Source organism: Musca autumnalis, unplaced genomic scaffold, assembly GCF_047663935.1.
Source record: "Musca autumnalis isolate F117 unplaced genomic scaffold, ASM4766393v1 scaffold_1, whole genome shotgun sequence".
Taxonomy (NCBI): Eukaryota; Metazoa; Arthropoda; class Insecta; order Diptera; family Muscidae; genus Musca; species Musca autumnalis.
This window is the reverse complement of record NW_027411644.1, coordinates 11,849,433-11,871,367: the sequence shown is the minus strand read 5'-3', so window position 1 is coordinate 11,871,367 and position 21,935 is coordinate 11,849,433. Positions and strand designations below refer to the sequence as shown.

At 37.3% G+C, this 21,935-nt stretch overlaps 1 protein-coding gene across 43 annotated transcripts in view; it reads right to left on the bottom strand.

Annotated features, from left to right (window-relative positions):
• Positions 1–21,935, bottom strand: part of tacc (transforming acidic coiled-coil protein) — a 141,379-nt gene that overhangs the window by 74,230 nt on the left and 45,214 nt on the right. For 23 of the 43 annotated variants that reach the window (XM_073966144.1, XM_073966136.1, XM_073966301.1 and 20 more), the window contains 2 exons: positions 3,004–3,271; positions 2,862–2,927 (listed from right to left, as the gene is read on the bottom strand). In XM_073966144.1, the coding sequence (XP_073822245.1) occupies positions 2,862–2,927; positions 3,004–3,271 (334 nt within the window). Of the gene's footprint in view, positions 1–2,861; positions 2,928–3,003; positions 3,272–17,891; positions 21,250–21,935 lie in introns of those variants that run through there. The other 20 variants (XM_073966038.1, XM_073966043.1, XM_073966078.1 and 17 more) reach the window with 6 other exon arrangements.

The following is a 21,935-nucleotide window of genomic DNA, read 5'->3' as shown; positions in this document are numbered from 1 at the left end:
AATCTCCTACGCTGACGACTGCACAGTCATGTCAACAGGCAGGAAAATCTCAGACTTAGAGTCAGACCTAAATGGTTACCTCCCTTTACTCAAAGACTTCTTTGAAGGCAGAAACCTACAACTATCTGCCCTAAGTCCTCAGCCACCATCCTCACATCGTGGACCAAAGAAGTTAATGCGCAACTCAACATACACATCCGCGGACAGACCAAAAACCCCAAAATACTGGGTGTAACATTTCATAATCTACTTTACTTCTGCAAACACGCTGAAGTAGTAGCGGGGAACGTGGGCAAAAGAAATAAAATTCTCAAAGCTCTTGCCGGTAGCACCTGGGGCAAAGATAAAGAGACCATCTTAACCACCTACAAGGCCATAGGACGCCCACTCATGGACTACGCTGCCCCTATATGGTCACCTGGTCTAAGTGGCACACAATGGGGAAATCTTCAAAGGGTGCAAAACACCGCATTGCGTATCGCAACTGGATGCCACTCCAAGGCCCCAGAAAATCACCTTCACCATGAAGCAAAACTTCTCCCGGTACACTGTACCCTCCTCACAAGACAACATGCGATCAAATGCACTAAACGGGATCACCCAAACCACGCTAGCATCTCCAGACCTCAACTTCGATCTGGTATTTCTAGGTACCTCAACATTTATCTCTGCTCCTGAATCCCGAGATAACGGATACATGCCCTAAATGCGGCCAAACACCGCACATCACTCGGCACCTCTTCGCATGTCCTGCAAACCCGACAGAGCTGACACCGGAGCCACTGTGGACCAATCCAGTTCTGGCGGCTCGCTTTCTAGGGCTGGATGCCTATCTATTAATTTTCAAATTTTCTTCTTTTCTTTCCACCGATACTACTTTACCTGTAGGGGTTACAACAACAACCTTTACGCAGAGAAAACTGTAAGATATTGACAGGACGTACCTGGTTACCTGGTTGTAAGGTATCGAAGTCAATCTATCCGGCAATATCAGGGAGTAGAACTGCGTATTGTTCTTCTCACTTTTTTTCAAAAGACACTGGCTGTTTAGTGAGTATGAGATGGGACGCTCTCTTATTTTGCCTCCATTGACCCTGCAGCCCTGTTATTAACCAATTGCAGGAGCCTTAAGCGAGAAATCAGCGAACAACTTCTTCCCCACGTATTTGTTTTATCTAGAGGTAGTAGAAGGAGACTACCTCTTTCCTGTCTTTCTCCTATGCTTTCCTCTCCTACCATTATTTCTTATCTAATTTTAGGATGAACCCAGTGAAGTGGATGTCAACAATTAACGGCAGATGCGCATCCTACAACCTAACATAACCTATGAATACAATGAATACAAGGGACTGCATTAAATACGGCCGCCCGTTCTTAAACCCAAACCTGCGGAATCACTCCTATTTAACAACAGATTTTTGTCCAGTTGAAATATTAAATATGGGACAGAAAAAGCCAAATGTATTGTGAAACCAGGATCTATGGACCCTACTTAGGAGATACTCGTTAGTAATGCCAAGTCGATGTTCGTGGCCAGTAAGGACCTTCAGGATTTTTTGTGGCCAGTAAGGACCTTCAGGATTTTTCCTGGTACTCTACACCCACCCCTAAATTACCTAATTCTGGTTCTTTTTTCAGGGGTCCTGGAAATGAACTAAAAATATCGATTATTTTGGAGGAGGTACCATAACTAATTGATTTGAGTTTTCGATGAAATTAGCATAAAAACCTTTTGCAAAAAAATCAAAATTGACCGAGACCGTGTCTTAAATTTAAGATACCAACTTTTATGTAAGACACCCGAAATAATCATCCGCTATAGTTTATCATCGTATACACTACCTTCGAAAGTTATTGTGGGCTCTATCCAACGAAACAGAAAGATGAACAAACATGGCCCAATTTCTAATCATAATAACTTTTAATTAATTTAATTAATTTTCACGTTGGGCTTTATGATCGAAGACTTTTGCAGGTGAAAAAGGAAAGCCGAAGATTCGAGTCCTTTCCTTTTTCACGTGCACAAATCTTCGATCATAAAGCTAAACTTAAACGAAATATTTAATTAAAATTAATTGCCCTAACCGGCAAAGTTTTCAAAATTAAATCTATATATATATATATAAATGGTGTAAAAAATGTATAGTAATTCATAAAATGAGAACGGCTAGCCCGATTTCTGTAAAATTTTTTGTCAGTTATTCGTATTTTCGAGGAGAAGGTCTTTACGGAAGAAAATTTTGGAAAATCTCTCTGGAAAAGTCGGAAAATTGGAAAAATCGAAAAATAAGTTTTTGTATGAAATTTTATTCCTTAATAGCGAGACGAAGTTCGCCGGGTCCGCTAGTAATAAAATAAAATCTATAGCCATAATGTAAAGGAGTTCAGAGAATGATGAGAAAATAAAATAAAAATAATTTAATTATTTAGTTACAAAACCTACCAACAGATCGGAATGGTCCAAAACCATTTAGAACTGGAGAAAAAGAAAGAAGTAGTTTGCTGTTCAAAAACATTTTTCTAGTCCATTTGTTCATTGGATATAGTATCTGGTATAATGTCCTTTTTGACACATATACGTACATATTCCATAAAGCATTAAAAATAATGTTAAACCAAACTCTCCGGCAAATTAATTACTTCTCACTGAATGTTATTTACCCAATATTTAAGAAATTATTTCCTGTTAATGTAAAACAACCATGTTATATACCAAGTGACACCGAAAATGTTATCCAAATATGATTGGTTAACTAAATGGAATTAAAAATATTCCTGTGGCAACAACCCGCATGATTAGTAACAGGTACATGATGTGAGTTACAATGTGGTTTATAATGTGAAAGAAAATATTTTCTTACCTTCAATGTTGGGATTTAAATCTCCGGGTAATTCGGGTATTTTAGCTTCATCGAATTCTGTAAGACCTATGGAAACGCAAGAAAATTGTTCATATTATTATTATTCAGTGACACACACACCATCGGCCAGCAAACAACTTACCCACAAACTTGTTTGATGACGTATTGGTGACGCCTGATGTATTTTGCAATTCCGCTGCAGTGGTCTGTTGGTGTTGGTGGTCATCAAAGAGACCAGTTGCCAATTCTGGATCGACATGAAATTTGTGTATAGTTGAGTTTGCTTCAAAGACCGCAGGCGAGGCAACAGCTGTACCTGCAGCTGTCTGTTGGACTCCATTATTGTTGGTGGGAGTTTTTGGTATTGATTTGGAATTATTTAAAGAGCTCTTTGAAGACAATGGGCTATGCTGTAAATAAAAAAATGACAAATATTAATAAAATAAAAATAATTTCAAAAATGTATTTAATTATATAAAATATTGGCATGGACTCTTAGATTTTCGTGGTCTTGCAGCAGCAACACACACATATACCTATGAACCCATATAAATACATTTAAATGAAAAATATTTCTCTTTGTGAATTTAGGAGGTTTGTATGCGGTGCGGGCGGACGGGCAGAGACCGTTTGTTATTAATATATTCAAAATCAATGTCATGTTCAGATATGCTTGCATGTTTACCAGCAGCTCACCGTCTGGCAAAGAAAAATTTATTTTTCAAATAACAAAATTTTCACAAATGAAGATGGAAGGCAAAAAGGCAAACTTATCTTAGGCCTCCGACGCCCAAGACACTCTGTGTGCATGTGGCCATGCAAACGAACTTTTTACAAGAAAATCTTTGACGGCACATTACACGTAGACATACATAAACCCCAGAGGTACATACATAAGTACATTCATATTTAATATTTGTTTATTTCTTTAAATTTTCGTGTTAATTTTGCTAATCACGACAAACAAAAAATGCCATAAACAAAATAAAATGTGGCTGCAACAAACTGCATCACATAAACAAAATCATCATCTACATATAGCGTATTTGTTGGCTTGGGAATATGTTTGGCCATAGCAGAAAAAGGGTTCACCTCCACATCACGTCATGCAATCAGAATAAAATTGGATGACACTTTCTCATAGGTAAGCCATTGCCCAGATAGAAATTAATAAATTCATTTGAAATATGCTGTACTCTGTTAATTAATTGTGACGTTGAAATTTATAGCAAATTAGTGGTACCGTTATGAATAATGCCATGACATTTGTGACCATTGTTCCCATAGATTTGGGGTAAGAGAAAAAGAGAAGAGCAAGAAAGACGAAGTACATACAATTATTCTCTAACTGGTACAGCTCTCATGATTCACAATAAAAGAAGACTGGTCTAGGGCTCCCGGTTGTTTTGCTGATCCCAGCCAAAAATATGGAAATCGCTAAATATGTATGTGCGGTGTGTTCCTTTCGAATTTACAACCTAATTTTGACCCTTGTTTTCTCTATACTCCAGAAAACACGGAATTTAAACTTCGTTGAAAATAAGATTCTAGCAACTCTTAGGATTGTAGATGTTGACACGACTCCAAAAACTAGTAGATGCTATTTTATCGAATAATTTACCCAAGACATATAACGGGTGAAATGTTGGTCCGGAAAGATCAAACAATATGCTGTTTGGTAGAGTCATATAGCCATATAAGCGGTACCGCTCCTTTTATTAAGCAATCCAGTAGGTTCTAAGAGATAACTGCGTCATTATGGCCTTTGTGATACTTCATGTCCAAGTATACCTCTAGAGTCCTTTACTCTTCAGGACGTTAATTCAAAAGTAAGAAAAGGAATTTCCCAACCAGCTTTCTCAAAAAGTATCAATTTTAATTTATTAATTCACATAAATGAGAACCTAGCCCATAGGGAAAAGAACGGTACCAGAAACACCACAATACATTTACTACTCGATATGGCCGACAGATTTTTTTTTTGCTAATTCATGGCTTTGGCCTATAGAAATATCCAACACTGACGACACGAACAAAATGTTCCTTTTCCAAAAATTCTTAAATGAAATCAAACTTTCGTAATCGGGCGGCTGTAGGGTTATTCGAAACTTCAGGCGGTCGATGATAACGACAAATATGGGCTTTCATAATATAAAATTCTTGTAATTAGGACCACATACATATGCCATGGTTGACCTCAGTCCCACCATAAAATCTCAGAGATAAACAAACAAACTTTTACTAAAAAAGGCCGTCGACTTGGCACTCCCAATCTTTATTTCCACAAGTGTAACAAACGCATCCCGAACGATATATGGGATAATTAATTATTGACGGATGATGAGTGTGATCTATTTCTCCACCACCAGTTAAGATACTTCATCCCCAACCGTCGGAAAGCATGCTGAACCGACCTGTCCGACTGAGGCGGAGTCATAGCGTCGGAAAAATTCGACAAACTATTACTTCTCAGGCAGGAAGCATTGAAGAAGGAAAGTGTTAAGGGGGGAATAAGGTATCAATAAAACGAATGATTCGCTGTTACCTCTGACTTCCAAAAAATCCAAAGAAAGCATACCGAAAGGCAGTTAAATACTTCGATCGGTACAAAAATGAAGATCCGTATACAATCAGCATAAGGGAATTTCAGTTTATAATATTGAACATCAAGTGACTTACCGAGGGAAATTCTAGTTCAGACAAGTAAAAAAGTGTCAGTCAGCTTTGCCAACAGAGGTATACCCTCAGCCAATGTGAATTGAAACTTTCATCTACGGACAGATAGAATGTATTTAGCGTCTCTTCAGAATTTTGTGGCCCTTTTTCAACATTTGAACTTGCCAACAAAAATGTGGATTAGGAATTAACACAAATGTTGAACTTGTGGGGGAGGTAACCTTAGGGAGGACCGATGTGAGCCATTTTAGAAGTTAAACTATATTTTGACAAAATATTAGGAAATCCAAAGTTTGGACCAAATTGGTTGCCCCATTCAGGTGATATCGTCCTTACATTTTAGTGACATTTTTTTAAATATTGGGGAGAAGTACCGGAAGTTGGGGACCGGTATTGTCTCATGAAACTAAGTTTGGATAAAATATGACGAAGACCAAATGTTGCACCAAATCGGTAGAACAGTTCGAGAGCCACATATGGTGACATAGGGCTTTTTACACCTTTCGGGATGTTTTCCCAAGAAATATGGACCTGCTCCTGAAAAAACTTTTACCGTCATAATGGAGGTAGCGAATGCAAATCGCTTCAACAAAAATCAAAGTGATTCGAGAGCAGGTCCTAGAGTGAGCTTATCCTAAATTTTGTGTGGGAGGTACCCAAAGGAGTGCACAAATATAGTCCATATTTGAACCTGATCTATATCTGGTAGATATATTAGGATGTGCAGATTATGGATTACATCAGTCACTCCCTTCAAGAGTTAACGTGCGCATATTTTTTCCGAAAATTGTTAAATTTTTGTGAGGGAGGTACCTGAAGGAGTGAACCGGCATGGTTTACCTTCGAACTTAAACTATGTTTGGGCAAAATATTACGAAGGTCAAATTTTGGAAATTTGAAAATTGGACTGAATTGGCAGATCCGTTCGAGATTTATCTTGCGCTCCAACCACTACACACGGTGTCATAGGGGGTTTTTTGCAACTTTCGGGCTATTTTCTCAGGAAGTATGGACTTGCCCCTTATGAAACTTTGTACCGTCTTATGGGGGACAGCGAATACAAGTTGCTACAACAAAAATCAAAGCGATTTTGTGTGGGAGGTACCCGAAGAAGTGGACCGATTGAATCCATATTTAAACTTCATCTAAGTCTGGTAGAACTTTCACGATGTACAAAGTGTGGGCCAAATCGGTTACTCACGTCAAGAGTGCGCACAAATTTTCCGAACATTTTCGAACTTTTGTGGGGGAGGTACCGGAAGGAGTGGACCGAAATAACCCATCTTCGAACTTAAACTAAGTTTGGGCAAAATATTACGAAAGCCAAATTTTGAACCGAATCGGTTGCTCCGTTCGAGAGTTATCGTGCGCACCAGCCAGACAGACAGACGGACGGACATGGCTAAATTAACTCCAAATTGTCTGAAACACATTTCGTCCAAACATACTTGGGGTCTAAAACCATTATTTCGATGAGGCACATTTTGCCCGTATGAAAGTGTATATACCCTCGTTAGCATAAATGCTGAGGGTATAATAAGGGTACATCTTCAGCCAAGGCAGCTAAGTCACAGTCTGCAAAGAAGACGGAAAAGAAGCAAAGGCTAGACGCGCCAAGGTGGAAAAAGTGAATCAGTTGATGAATATTGGGAAACTGTGCGACTTAGTTGGAAACGCTAGCAGGCGGAGCAATGGTGGTCCTGCAACAGCGTCGTCAGTCGACCAATCTAAAATCAAAACCTGTGGTTGAGGTCGTTTAAGGAAATGCATCCTGTGGCGATGAAGTTCACACTGTCACAACCAGTCCTTCCGCCTGCCTCGTAAGCATCACTACTAGAGAGACCAGTGCATTTTCACAGAAGCCTTGTACGTTTGTGAAGGCAAGCAAGGATAGCGCGAACCATGCTCGTCGTGTTGACAATGCTGCTCGACGAATTGTCCCAAATTATCTCAGGCTATAGCCTGATCGCTATAGTGATCGTTAACAAGGCTGATCCCAATGGGTGCATCTGCGATCGTCATTGGTCGCTGCTTGTGGGTAATCTCATAGACAATCTTATCTCATACGTTGTGCATAAGAGTAACGTACTGTTCAGCCAGGTAGTCCTGTACAACGGAGTCTAGGTCATTAGCTGCGAGTATAAGGAATTGGTAGATTATCTTATTCAGGAATTTAATCACTTTGGGAAGTCAGTAACCTGTTACTGAGTTTCCATTAGGTATGATAACGTCAGTATGGGTACCTCCTTCTTCCACGCAACTGGACAGAATACTGCAATTAGTCGAGAAGAAAAACATTCGGTCTTCAGATGGGAAAATTCTCTAAGTTTCTTTCTGAAGAAAAACCGGTTGCCATTAAGTTTGCCACCGATAAGACTATCAAAGAGGTCCAGGTGCTAAACTTCGGATTAGAAACGTTGTTTCTATAACAGTAATGGGCGCCACCGCAACTAAAGACTAAGCATTTTGCTTGTATTGTGTTAAACAACAACAAGCCTCAACCAAACGAAAGCACATGGTGTTGCTTATACGAGGGCTGAACAATAAATATCTGGCATAGCAATGAAAACGCGAATATTTACCATCATCATCGATTTTATTGTTTTCTTAAGTAGTTTCCAGCATGATTTATACACGTTTTCGTGCGTTCAAACCTTTTGGCGAAACACTTTTTCCACTCCGATTGAGACACCTCCAAAACATGGTATTTGGACTCTTTTACAGCATCTTCAGGCAACAAAAATCGTTGACCATGCTTTCTTGATGTGCTGGAATCAAATGAAATCATTGGATCCCCAGTCCCATCAATTCCACGTTTTGTCCGGTCAAACAGGCGCTGGTTTGAATCGATGTGTGAGAGCCCACGTTGTCATGATGCAGAATGATTTGTATTCTCTTGTTCGTTTTTCGAACTTCTCAGGAGACTTCAGGCAAACAAATTATAGTGTACCACTCAGAATTAACCGTCCTATATTTCTCAAGCCGTATAGTCGCCACATGGTAGGTTTTTCTGAAGAAACAGGCAACCTTTTGTTTCGAAGGGCGATTGTCCAATTTTGCTGGTTCTAACTAAAAAATCCATTTTTGCGGACAAGTGTTTATGCAATATCAAATGTTAGTTGGTGGAAGAAATGTCCAAGGATGCCTCTATCTCACGGTATTTAACATGGCGATCTCGCGACCTTCGTTGTTTGGCGAGTGCCGACCACGATTGAATTCATTAAACCAGTTTTTCATAGTCTTATAGGATGGTCCTTTATCGACATACAAAGATTTAATTTGATCGATACACTCGTGCGGTGATTATCTACGTCAAAAGTTGTGAAAAATTCTTGGATGAAAATGTTCACTAGTAAATTCCATTTTTTTGCTAAGTGATTTTGTCAAGTCACTGCAAACAACACATAACATGGTCGTACGACAAACTGTCCTGAGTAAGTCTAGGCTAAAAACTGTCAAACGCGGTGTTGCCTAGGCCAGGTAGTTCTCCTGCAGCCCTCGTGTGTACGTGTACTTTTGTTCGTCTCCCTATGCTCCGTAGCATAGGTGGTGCTCTATAAGTTTCAATTTTTAGTCCTTAACATATACATATGTAATAGATAAGTGTGACTGCATTTTTAAAGCAAATTACATAAAAAGGATTTTTTGCTTTGGAAAGCTGAGATAAGTCGACTTATGTTACTTTCCCAGAAAACAAACGATGGTTCCAAATACTAATGTATGCACACTAAGATTGATATTTTATAAGTTTAAACAAAATCTGTAGTAACTTTGAAGGAGAGCTCACTTATGGTGGTTTATATATTCTTGCCTCCCATTAGTACTTAACCTATGTGGTCGAATTTCAATTCAATTAAATTTATTTTGAATTCTTAATGCCCATTCTTTCGAAATTGACAGATCTTCACAACTTGATTTACGCTTTTTTGAAGACAGTAACGAATAATCATGTTGAAGAGTTCAATACTATGATATACACAGTCGAACCTCAGGTACCCGATCACATTTTTTTTACCCATATTAATTAATTTGTAAAATGCAATGCTTCGCCTCCTGACATCAAGGTATTAGCATTCAACTGATTATGAAAGTATTCACTACGTACAACTTCCTTCCAACTTACTTAAAATTGAGAATTTTGTAAAATATTTAAAAAGGTATTTTTCTTCTCAAAATCTGTTACCGAAAACAACGTTAGTACTGTAATTTAATATAATTTAGGTATGCACTTTAAGTATCACGTTGTACACATATAAGCTTTCCACAATGTTTCTGCATTCCCCACATAAACTTTATTATGCCTTTATAAAAAAGAAAAACTTTTTGTTTGTTTACATTCCTTTATAATGGGGATGCTGCCTGCCTGCCTACCCGGCTGGCTGTTAACATATACAGGTCAGCCCGCGGTATAGTATTTTGATGAATAATTTAGTTATTCTTTGTGTTGTTGTTGTTTTGCCACCATAGAGTTGATGTTTCTCTACGAGAGAGTAGAGGTCATTGTGTTATTTAACAACATTAACATGAAATGGAATAAAAACAGCAGCCTGCCTATGCACCATCACATCAGCTGGTATGTACATACGTCCGCCCACAGTAGAAATCATGTTCACGTTCAGTCCATTATAGAGGCAACAACAACATATTGTGGCGGTAAATGTTCAAACTTTGTTTTTGTTTTCTAATTAAATACAGAGAAAATTTGATTTGAAAAAAAAACATTTAAAAATTACATTCATCTGCATGTGAATGCAATAAAAATTATAGGGAATATGGAAGAAGTGGGGAGCCTATTTTAAAGCTTTATAATGACTACTAGAAGATTTCTAATTATAGTTTTGATCGAGTAAAAAAAAAACTGTCGCACTGAGACCCATTTTAGAAAGCTGCATTTATGCAGCTTGTTTGACGGCAATAAACTGCCTTCAGATCAATTTACGATAAATATCATTCCAAATTTATGGTTTAGAACAGCAAATAGACAGACCAACAAAAAAAGAGTCCTAGAATCTTTGTTTCCAAAGTAATTTGTGTGTGCCCCATATATGGAGGACAAAGGCGAATATTCAGAAAGTCGCTCTACAGGCCAAAATTATTTTCCAATCGATAAAAAAATTACCAGTTCATTGTTGTGGCTAAAAAACGAATCCTACAAAAATTTATGAAAATCGGGACAGATTTTGATTTTGCTCCAATATGCATATAGCTAATATTAAAATCATAAATTTTTGTACCCTTCATTTCTTAACCATAATAATGAACTGCTAATTTTTTCATCAATTGCAAAATAATTGTGGCCTGTAACAGCGATTGTCTGAAAATTCGCCTTTGCCCCCATACAACAAAGTACTATGGAAATCTGGGTTTCAATTTTTTTTTTTGATAAGCGTGGATTTTAAATATTTTTCAAAATTGTTATTAACAAGCGATGACGGTAAAGTCTGTCATAGTTTTTAAGTAATTTTGACGCTAAATTAAGTTTTACATATCCCGTGAAGATTGGAAAATAAATAAAACACAATTATTAAAATCAAAATGGTCGAAAAGAAAAACTAAAAGTGGATAAGAAAAATTTTTCAAAATTATTTTTAATAAGCGTGGATTTTTAAAGAATATTTTTTAAAATTATTTTTAATAGAAGTGGATTTTTAAAAAAGGTGACGTAGGGGATGGTAGATACCAAGGAACGGTACTGACCGGCTTTAACATGGCAAAGCCCAGGATTTATCTTGGTCCCTATTTCATCTCAGGTGGACACTGACCTTCCCGTGGTGTCACCTGGCGAACTGCTTTTAACACCCGTTAAAGGTAGTGAGCTAAAATGTGCCGCGCGTTCGTTCACCCATAAGAACGTTAAAAACTTGGGTTTGGGCGTCGGGCTAGTAACCATCCCCTAGAAAAAAAACAGCATACTATGAAAAAACGAAAGAAAAACAAATCCCTCAAAAGTTGACGACCCCCGCAAACGTTTTATGGACCATGATCTGCGAATCTGCACCTTGAATGTTCGCACTCTTTATAGAGAAGGTGCAGTTTACGCATTGACAGATGTACTTGAAAAGTACAAGGCCGACATTACTGTCATACAGGAAATACGATAGAACGGCAAATGCGTTACAACAACACCTAAAGGTGACGCACTGTACTATAGCTGCCATGACACAAAGCATTAGTTTGGTTGCGGATTTGTAGTTGGTCGGAGGTTAAAACATCTGGTCTCCAGCTTCACCCCAGTGAATAAAAGACTTGCTGCAATTCGAATAAAAGCTAAATTCTTCAACATCAGCTTTATTTGCGTTCATGCTCCCACTGAAGACAAGGACGAACAGACCAAAGATATATTTTACGAGCGCTTAGAAGAAACTTATGACCGTTGCCCTGCCCATGACATTAAAATTATACTAGCCGATTTTAATGCCAAAATTGGAAAGGAGAATATCTTTGGCCCAACAGTCGGGAAATTCAGTCTCCACAGTGAAACATCTGACAATGGTATGAGGCTGATAGACTTTGCAGCTGCAAGAAGATTAAACGTAGCAAACAAAGTGCGAACAGACACAACACGGAAGTTGGACATCGGTAAGCTGCAATCACAACAGATAGCCACAGCATATTCCACTCAACTGGCCCAACTGCTTAATCAAAGCACTCCTCGTCCCGATAACATATCAGCCCCCTATTCATTGTTTATTTTACAACAATATCATTTGTTTGTTTTGTAGTTGTTACAAAAACAAAAGAAATTTCAGCAACTTTTCAATCGATAAAAGTTACAGAATAGGCCTACAGGACAATGGCAAAACATTGCCCACTCCACGCAAACAGCCGCAAAATCAGTACTTGGATACCAGAGACCTCCACCAAGGAATCCATGGTATGACCAGGAGTGTCGTGCTGCTACCGAAGAGAAAAATGCGGCGTATAAGGCTACTTTACAATCAGTAGCAACGCGTAGCGCACGTGAGAGGTATCGGGAGAAAAGGAGAGAAGAGAAACGTCTTTTCCGCAAGAAAAAGAGAGAAATGGAAAAGCGGGATTGTGAAAAAATCGAGATGTACAGGAGCCAGAATGAAGTCCGAAAATTCTACCAAAGAGTGAAGCATCAAACAGATGGCTTTGGTACAGGCACATCCTCCTGTAGAGACCAGCAAGGTAATCTGGTAACAGATACAGATAGCGTGCTCAGGATATGGAAGGAACATTTCAATGGCGAGAAGACCAAGCTGATGGTGTCGACGCGCAATGCGTCCATTGAGATCGGACCAACTGTTGAAGTTGGTTCCTATAATTTTGAGGTAGTAAAAGACTTTGTATACCTCGGCGCCGCTGTAAACACAACAAATGACATCAGTTGTGAAATAAAAAGAAGAATTGTATTGGCCAACAGATGCTACTTTGGCTTAAGTAAGCACTTTCAAAACAAAGCCACAACTCGTCAAACAAAAATAACGCTTTACAAAACACTGATACTACCCGTGCTGATGTATGGTTCCGAAGCCTGGGTACTTGCGCAAGCAGATAAGGCAGTGCTTGGCGTGTTTGAGAGAAAAATTCTTCGAAAGATCTACGGAACGATCTGCGTTGACGGTACGACGTCGTATGAACCACGAGCTATATCAGCTATACAAAGACATGAATATAGTTAAACGTATCGAGATGCAGCGATTGCGTTGGCTAGGCCATATCATAAGAATGAGCGATGATGAACCCGCTAAAAAGGCGTATAAATTCGAGCCACATGGCGGTGCACGCAGAATTGGCAGGCCAAACAAACAAGTGGATGAAGAGATGACAAGGCGCGGTATTCCAAAAAGCGAAGCACAAAACAGAGAGAATTGGAGATATTTTCTTTGTTCGGTCTATGGAACAAATGTTCTGTAATGGGCCAGCTAAGTAAGGATTTTTAAAGAATATTTCTCAAAATTATTTTTAATAAGCTGGGATTTTTAAAGAATACTTTTTCAAAATTATTTTTAATAATCCTGGATTTTTAAAGACTATTTTTTATACCCTCAGCATTTATGCTAACGAGGGTATATGAAGAAAAGACAAAATTTTTTAGTTTTCCATAAAAAAAAATTAAAATTTTTTTTTTAAGCTACATGAATGATTTTTGGTACATAGATTGGGAAAAAAATCCCATTCTTAAATCTGTTCGAGATACTAATTTTGGTTGTTGCGCGCAAAAGTTATGGCGGTTTCAATTCTGATAAAAAGAAAAAAATCTTTAAAAGACTCTAATCATTATATTGAGAAACTCTCTTAATTAAGGGCTCCCTACATACTATATGGTTACTGAGGTCCCATAAATTTAGTGAAAAAGTTGTAAGTTTTCGCGGAAATTAGGAAAGCATTCAAAACAATTGGTAGTTTACAACTTGTTCTAATAAAATTCAAGCTTTTTATGCATCTGAAAAATATATAAAAAATATGTACGTAATCTAAACATCGCGAAGATTCAAATGAAACCAAAACTATACAAATCCGTTCAGCGGTTTGCATATTATAGCAAAAAACAAAAAATATATTGAGGAAATTTATAAAATTTTTGTAAGAGAAAATATTTATTAAAATTTATTTTGTGAGTTAGTTGAACAAAATGTAAGAAAAATAGGTCGGAGTTTTTCTTCTATTTTAGTTAAATTCCACGCAATAAATCACATTTTTTATTCTAATCACTTCTCGAAAACACGCTAACATCTAGCAGAAGATATGGATATATTTTAAATAAATGTTGGGTTCCTTTAAATGGGGTATAATCTTGAAATAAAATTGTATCGGGTAATGTTCATTTTGAAATGCGTGTAAATCGCGAAATCCTCAAAATCACTTGATGCGCATGCGGTTTACCAATACAGCGAATTCTTCTCTTTTAATTTGTAAACATTTGCCAGGATTTACTTTGGCCGCTAAGATGTAGCATCGTCTGCAGTTTAGAGTGCAACAAACTGTATAACGCTTATATTTTGCACAAAGTGCATACACTTTTTATGCGCATCCGATTTCACTATCAACCGTGAAAAAATACATCGATCTAAACATATTTCAATAAAATCCATCAAGAACCGTGGATGTAGCATCACACAGTATTTTTTGGATAAATCGGATACAGCTCCCACGCCACTAAATTTTTCAAACCGCTGTTTTCGCACAAACGCGAGTGATGATTCACTTTCTTCATTGAAATGGAAACGATCCACATAAAACGCGAATTAGTCAGCGATATTTTGAACAACATTTTTCGCAAATTTTTCAATTTTTGCAGTAGCCATTTCCGCCGTTCTAGTAGATGGATTTTTACGATCTGTGATTCATATGATCCGGATCGTCGAAAAACTAAAATATCGCGGGGTACCAGCACACTCAAAACGATATTGTAAATACTGTACCCAAAAAATAGGTTTTTTAGAAAAAATATCGCACTAAATTTTGGCCTTTGGCAGTAGATTACTCTGCTGCTGTGTGGGCTACATACTTAATATACAAATCAGATTATGCGAAATCGCGAGTTCTTTAGTCCTATAATTGGTTTTTCGAAATATCCGAATGCGCGTCCCAGTTACATAAAAAATACAAAAAACACCTGAAATCCGGCTTCAAAATGTCAACATCCAAAAAAGGTGGATGCAGTGGAAATTTTGGAAAGTGATACATTAGAAGTGTAATCTTCATTTTGTATTCTCCAACTTTTACTTTGGACAGATGTCCGTCATTTGAATGGTTTAATCAGAAATCGAATAGCAATGTAAAAAACCTGTTTAGATTCAACGTGTTTTTACCTATGGTTTTTCCTTTACGCGGTCGTAACCACCACGTAAATTAAATTTTTTTGCTAAATTTTTGAGCTTTGTACAAAAACATCTAAATTAATCCAGCAATAGTCATAGTTACTGGCAAACTACAATAGTTCGCGTATTATAATAGTGCAAACCTTGGCTTCATGGAAACTAAAAAATTTTGACTTTTCCTCATATACACTTTCATATGGGCAACATGTGCCTCATCGAAATAATGGTTTTAGACCCCAAGTATGTTTGGACGAAATGTGTTTCAGACAATTTGGAGTTGATTTAGCCATGTCCGTCCGTCTGGCTGGCTGGTGCGCACGATAACTCTCGAACGGAGCAACCGATCTGGTTCAAAATTTGGCTTTCGTAATATTTTGTCCAAACTTAGTTTAAGTTCGAAGATGGGTTATATCGGTCCACTCCTTCCGGTACCTCCCCCACAAAAGTTCGAAAATGTTCGGAAAATTTGTGCGCACGATAACTCATGAAGGGAGTAACCGATTTGGCCCACACTTTGTACATCGTGAAAGTTCTATCAGACTTAGACGAAGTTTAAATATGGACTCAATCGGTCCACTCCTTCAGGTACCTCCCACACAAAATTTCTGAAAAGTCCAGTTTAGGACCTGCTCTCGAATCGCTTTGATTTTTGTTGTAGCAACTTGTATTCGCTGTCTCCCATACGACGGTACAAGTTTCATAAGGGGCAAGTCCATACTTCCTGAGAAAATATCCTGAAAGTTGCACAAAACCCCTATGACCCCGGGTGAGGTGGTTGGAGAGCAAGATAACTCTAGAACGGATCTGCCGATTCGGTACAAAATTTGACCTTCGTAATATTTTGTCCAAACATAGTTTAAGTTCGAAGATAAACCATGTCGGCCCACTCCTTCAGGTACCTCCCTCACAAAAAAAAATCTTCGGAAAAAATATGCGCACGATAACTCTTGAAGGGAGTGACTGATGTAATCCATACTCTGCTCATAGTAATATATCTACCAGATATAGATCAGGTTCGAATATGGACTATATTTGTGCACTCCTTTGGGTACCTCCTACACAAAATTTCGGATAAGTTCACTTTAAGACCTGCTCTCGAATCACTTTGATTTTTGTTGAAGCGATTTGCATTCGCTACCTCCATTACGACGGTAAAAGTTTTTTCAGGAGCAGGTGCATATTTCTTGGGAAAACATCCCGAAAGGTGTTAAAAGCCCTATGTCACTATATGTGGCTCTCGAACATATTTTATCCAAACTTAGTTTCGTGGGGCAATACCGGTCCCCAACTTCCGGTACTTCTCCCCAATATTTAAAAAATGTCACTAAAATGTTAGGACGATATCACTTGAATGGTGCAACCAATTTGGTCCAAACTTTGGATCTGCTAATATTTTGTCAAAATTTAGTTTAACTTCTAAAATGGCCCATATCGGCCCTCCCTAAGGGTACCTCCCAAACCAAAGTTCAACATTTGTGTTAATTCCTAATCCACATTTTTGTCGGCAAGTTCAAATCTTGAAAAAGGGCCACAAAATTCTGAAGAGACGCTAAATACATTCTATTTGTCCGTAGATGAAAGTTTCAATTCACATTGGCTGAGGGTATACCTCTGTCGGCAAAGCCGACTGACACTTTTTTACTTGTTAAAATTATTTTTAATAGGCGTGGATTTTTAAATATTTTTCAAAATTATTTTTAATAAGCGTGCAATATTAAAGAATATTTTTCAAAATCATTTTTAATAAGCGTGGATTTTTAAAGAATACTTTTTCATTTTTTTTTTTTAATAATCGTGGATTTTTAAAGAAATTCATATTTGGCCCCATACAAATTACTATGGAAACAGAGGTCGCCAGGCACGGTTAGCACGGGTTAACGTTATCCGATCGCCATAAATTTGCATATGTAAGGATTTTGGATCAAATGGAACATGTTAAGGAGGTAGGAGCTTCAAAGATTTTTTGTTCCTTTTTTGTACTGTACTATAAAGGTTTCCCTCTAGTGAATTTTCATTATACTGCCAATCTCTGCCCTTAATCTAAGATCTATGAATTATTGGCATATTTGGGACACAAAAAATACGAAACTGCGTAGAAACAAAATCGTATACATTGTATTTTTTTTTTTCAAATATAACAAAAAAGAGTAAAAAATTAAACGAAAGTAGAAAAACATAGCCAAGTGAACAAGAAAACTGAAATGAAAATTTTGCATATTTCTGTTAATTTAATTGAAAGTGACAAATGGTTGTGAATGAAAACACTTTCGAAGAGACAAATGCGGCACAACTCAAAAAATAAGAACAATGACAATTAGAAATGAGAACACAAACACACAGAGACATGAAAAAAGACAAACGACGAAATGAGGAACAAATGACTGGCTAGCAAGTCTGTACAACACGACACCTAGCCAGCGAACCATAGAAACCATGGTCAATAGGCCAACGTCCAAGCATAAAACGAAAAGTGGAGGCAGGCAGCTCACAAAATTTGTTCATTTTTGTGCATGGCAATTAGAGGAAAGAAATGAGATTACTTAAAATTACTTGCAAGAAAATTTACCTCTGATTTTTGTGGTGGCGATGCAATGGCCAAAACTTCATCATTAATACCGGCCAATGTAAGATTATCAGTTATTTCCGATAAAAGTTCATCAATTGTTTGAGAGGCTGTCATTGAAGAGGTGAGAGCTGGAGGAGGTGGTGGCGGTGAAGGTGTTACTGATTGCATGTTGTTATAATCATCGGGTGGTAGAAGTAATGCCGGTGGTGGTGGCGGTAGATATTCTTCATCAAATTCTTTTAAGATCTCTTCAGGAACTCCAATGAAATCGGTAATATTACCATTTAGAGAAGAGGTTAGGGATGATAAGGGGCGCTCTTCATGTTGTTGCTGTTGTTGTGATTCGATTGAAAGGGTTTGCATGGGACTTTGTTCTTTGGTGTCTTGTTCGCAAGAAGTGTCCTTTTGATGATACTCGCTACTATTTTGAGATTCTGGTTGTTTGTTATCTGAAGATTGTTGTTTTTCAAAATTCTTTTGATCCGATGCTTGTTCAAGTTGTTGTGATTCAAGTGAAAGGCTTTGCATGTGTCCCTGTTCTTTAGTACGTTGTTGAAGTTCGCAGGAAGCATCCTTTTGATGGTCCTCGCTACTATTTTGAGATTCTGTACGTTTGATATCTGAGGCTTCTTGTGAAATACTATTTTGTTGATTTTCTAAATTCTTTTCATCAAAAGTTTTATCATGATTTTGAATATTATTCGAACACATTTCTACAACCTTATTTTCAGGTATGTTTTCTTGAGGAGATCCTTCTAAATTATTTAATTTACTAGACTTTTGTTCCTCTATATCCTGAAGAACATTCGAAGGCATTTCAATATCCATGTTTTCATTATTGTCTTTTTGTTCTGTTTGAGATTGTTTTGCATCCCTTTCTTGAGCAGAGTTTTTCTCTCCTTGATCTGTGTTTAAAACCTTTTGCATGTCTTCTTCATCAGGTTTTTGTTGATTTTGAGATCCTTGGTGGTCAAGGTTCAAATCTTGAGATTTTTGAGAAATATTAGTTTCCAGATTATCTTCCATTGCTGCCCTTTGATCATCCGAACTGCATTCAGGCACATATTTCCTTTCTTCTTCTTCTCCATTAGGCGAAGACTTTGCATTATCTTGAGTTCTTATTTCTGAATTTTGCAAATCTTCAGACATTGGAACAGAATCGTTTGTCTCTGACGATATTTGTGGAACTTCTTCATGCCTATCTTCACTTTTGTTTTGAATTTTAGGTAACTGATCTCCAAGTCCCTCAAGATCCTTTAAACTTACTGGTTTTTGATTTTGCTCTTCTTCAGCAGATGAGTGATGTTGAACTTGAGTAGAACTCTGTTTTTCAAGATTATTTTCATATCCCGCTTCATTTTTAACATCAGACGAATTTTCTGTACAGGTTTCCTTTTGATCATCCTCCTCCCTGTGGGAGTTGTTTTGACTTTTGGATACTTGATCTGAAATTTTAGATAACTGATGACGAAGTCCCTCAAGATCCTTTAAATTTACTGATTTTTGATTTCCCTCTTCTTCAGACTGGTGATTTTGAACTTGAATAGAATCGTGTTTATCAAGATTTTCTTTATTTTCAGTTTCATTCTTAATATCAGATGGGGTTTCTGTACTTTTATTATCCTTTTGATCTTGTTCACTGCGGAAGCTGTTTTGTCCTGTGGATACTTGATCATTGTTAACATTGTGAAGGGTTTCCTTTGAAATATCTTTCTGCATGTCTTCAGCTTGTGGTTGTTTTTCATCAACGTTATTCTGATTACCATTATTTTGAAGATGTGTTCCTTCTTTTTTCGTTTCTGCAATTTTATCCACTTCAACATTACTTTGAGGATCCATAGCTTGTGTTTGCTTCACACCACATTCATTTGCAATCTCTGCATTATTTTCACTTAATTCCTCTGATTTAACTTCCAAAACATCTTTTGGATTATCCTTTCCTTGGTTTACATCACAGTTACTTGCATTTTTATTTACATTTTGATTTTCATCACTATTTGGAAGGTTTTCCTCTCCCTTGTTATCTTGGAGATGTTCGGATTTTTCAATGGGGGTTACATTTTGTTGGTTACCTTCCATAATATCCACGACATTTGCTGTCAATGACTGCAATTCCTTTTGAAGGATTTCTGTATTTTCCATTTGCTGAATTCCTGCACTCAACGAACTTAAATCCTTTTGAAGGATTTCTACTTCTTCCAAGCTTCCAATTGTTGTTGGACGCGATGTGGAATTGGTCCGGGTTTGACTATTATTATCCTTTTGAAGATTCTCACTGAGCTTTTGGCTATCGTCCATTTGTTGTTTTTCGGAATTCAATTCCTTTGGTAGACTTTCATCATTTTCAAAGCTGCCAATTGTAGTTGGCCGTGATGTGGACTCTTGAGGCTTTTCCGTTGCTTCAGCAGCACCACCACCGCCGACTAAACTTACTGGTCGTTTGATTAAATTCGATATGAATTCCATGCTTCAATTTCCCCAAAAAGGGTGTGGAGGTTTATTATCTCCTCCTTAGGTCTTTCAAAAGTTGTTATGCTTGGATGATTTTTTTTATTTGATATTCTTCTTATTTTGGAAAAATCAATTTCACTTTTTTTTTGCTAAGAATTAAAAACTAAACAAATCACGTAATTATTTTACGCTTCACACATAGACACGCACCACTCGGTATTTTTTTGTGGGGAATTTTATTTTTTTAATTTTTTCAATCTTTTGCTTAATCTTCTCACCACAAATGAAAGAAGACCATCTATTTTCCTTTTGCGAATCACAATGACTTTTTAAATATTATTATATTTTTTTTGTCAATATTTGGGGGTAATTTTTTTATTTTTGTATTTCCTTTTCTTTATTATATTTCTTAATTATGCTATGATTTAAACCGATAAGTTTGCTATTTTAGTTTACCGATCTAACCGCCGTATTCACACACGTTTCTCGGGCGTTTGAATTTCACATTTGGTTCGATTTTTTTTTTTTGGCTGCTTTTCTTTTGGGTTTTCAGAAATTTTGACTTTTCCCTCTTTTCGAGTGTTTTTATTTTTTTATTTATTTTTTGCTCTGTTGCATGAGGCGCTCTTGTTACTCACACCCATTAATTTTTCTCACCCATATGTTTTCTGACAAAGGGAGGAACTGACAAAGTGCGAGGGTGGTGAATGGGAAATGAAAACAAGGAGCTATGATTTGATCTTCGTTTTGTTTTGGTGAAATCTTTAGCACTCTCTACGAGTGAATGAATGAATGCAACGAACGGTATACTAGCCGCTCTCATCAATGCCGGGATAAATTAGTTTCTTTTTTGTTTAGTTTTAATTCAGATGGCATTTCTTTTGTGTTTATTTGAATTGTTTTTTGTTGTTGCTGCAGTTGTTTTTGAAAATGCTCTTGATCTCATTGAACTACACCACGCCGTACACCGTGCTCTTGTGTTGATATTTCTAATGATGGGTGTCGTGTGGATGGATGTTGCCGTTGTTGTTGCTGTTGTTCCTATTGCAATGTCTAGTAAAATGTCTAAAATCTCCCTCAAGTTTTTTTCTTGGGGAGATAGAGGATGAAGCCTTTAATCTCTTTTCGTTTTATTTTTCAAAATGTTTTGGTGTCAAAAATATTTCGTATTTTTTCTGGTATTTGTTTAGAAAATTTTTGTATTTAGTGTCTGGCATGGCACAATTATGGTAGTTCTGTCATGGTGTCTGGGTTTTTATGGTTATTCGAATATTGAAATGAATATTTTATCCCACCATTTTTATGAAAATAAAAGGGGAGATTTTTGGGCCATTTAGGTGAGACAATGTCTGGATTTATTGTTCCATTAGTCTAAGGGACATAAATAACAGCATTTTAAGAAGAAGAAGTTAAGGGACACCTCTCGGATCGGGCTGATTTTTTTAACATATATAGCCCTTGTCGCCCTGATCACAACGATATATAGCTTTCCCGGCGAAGTCCATACTACCCGAGATATGGGTCTTGACATTTCGGAAATGTCTTACTTTAACACCGGGTGACGTAGGGGATGAATGATACCAAGCAACGGTC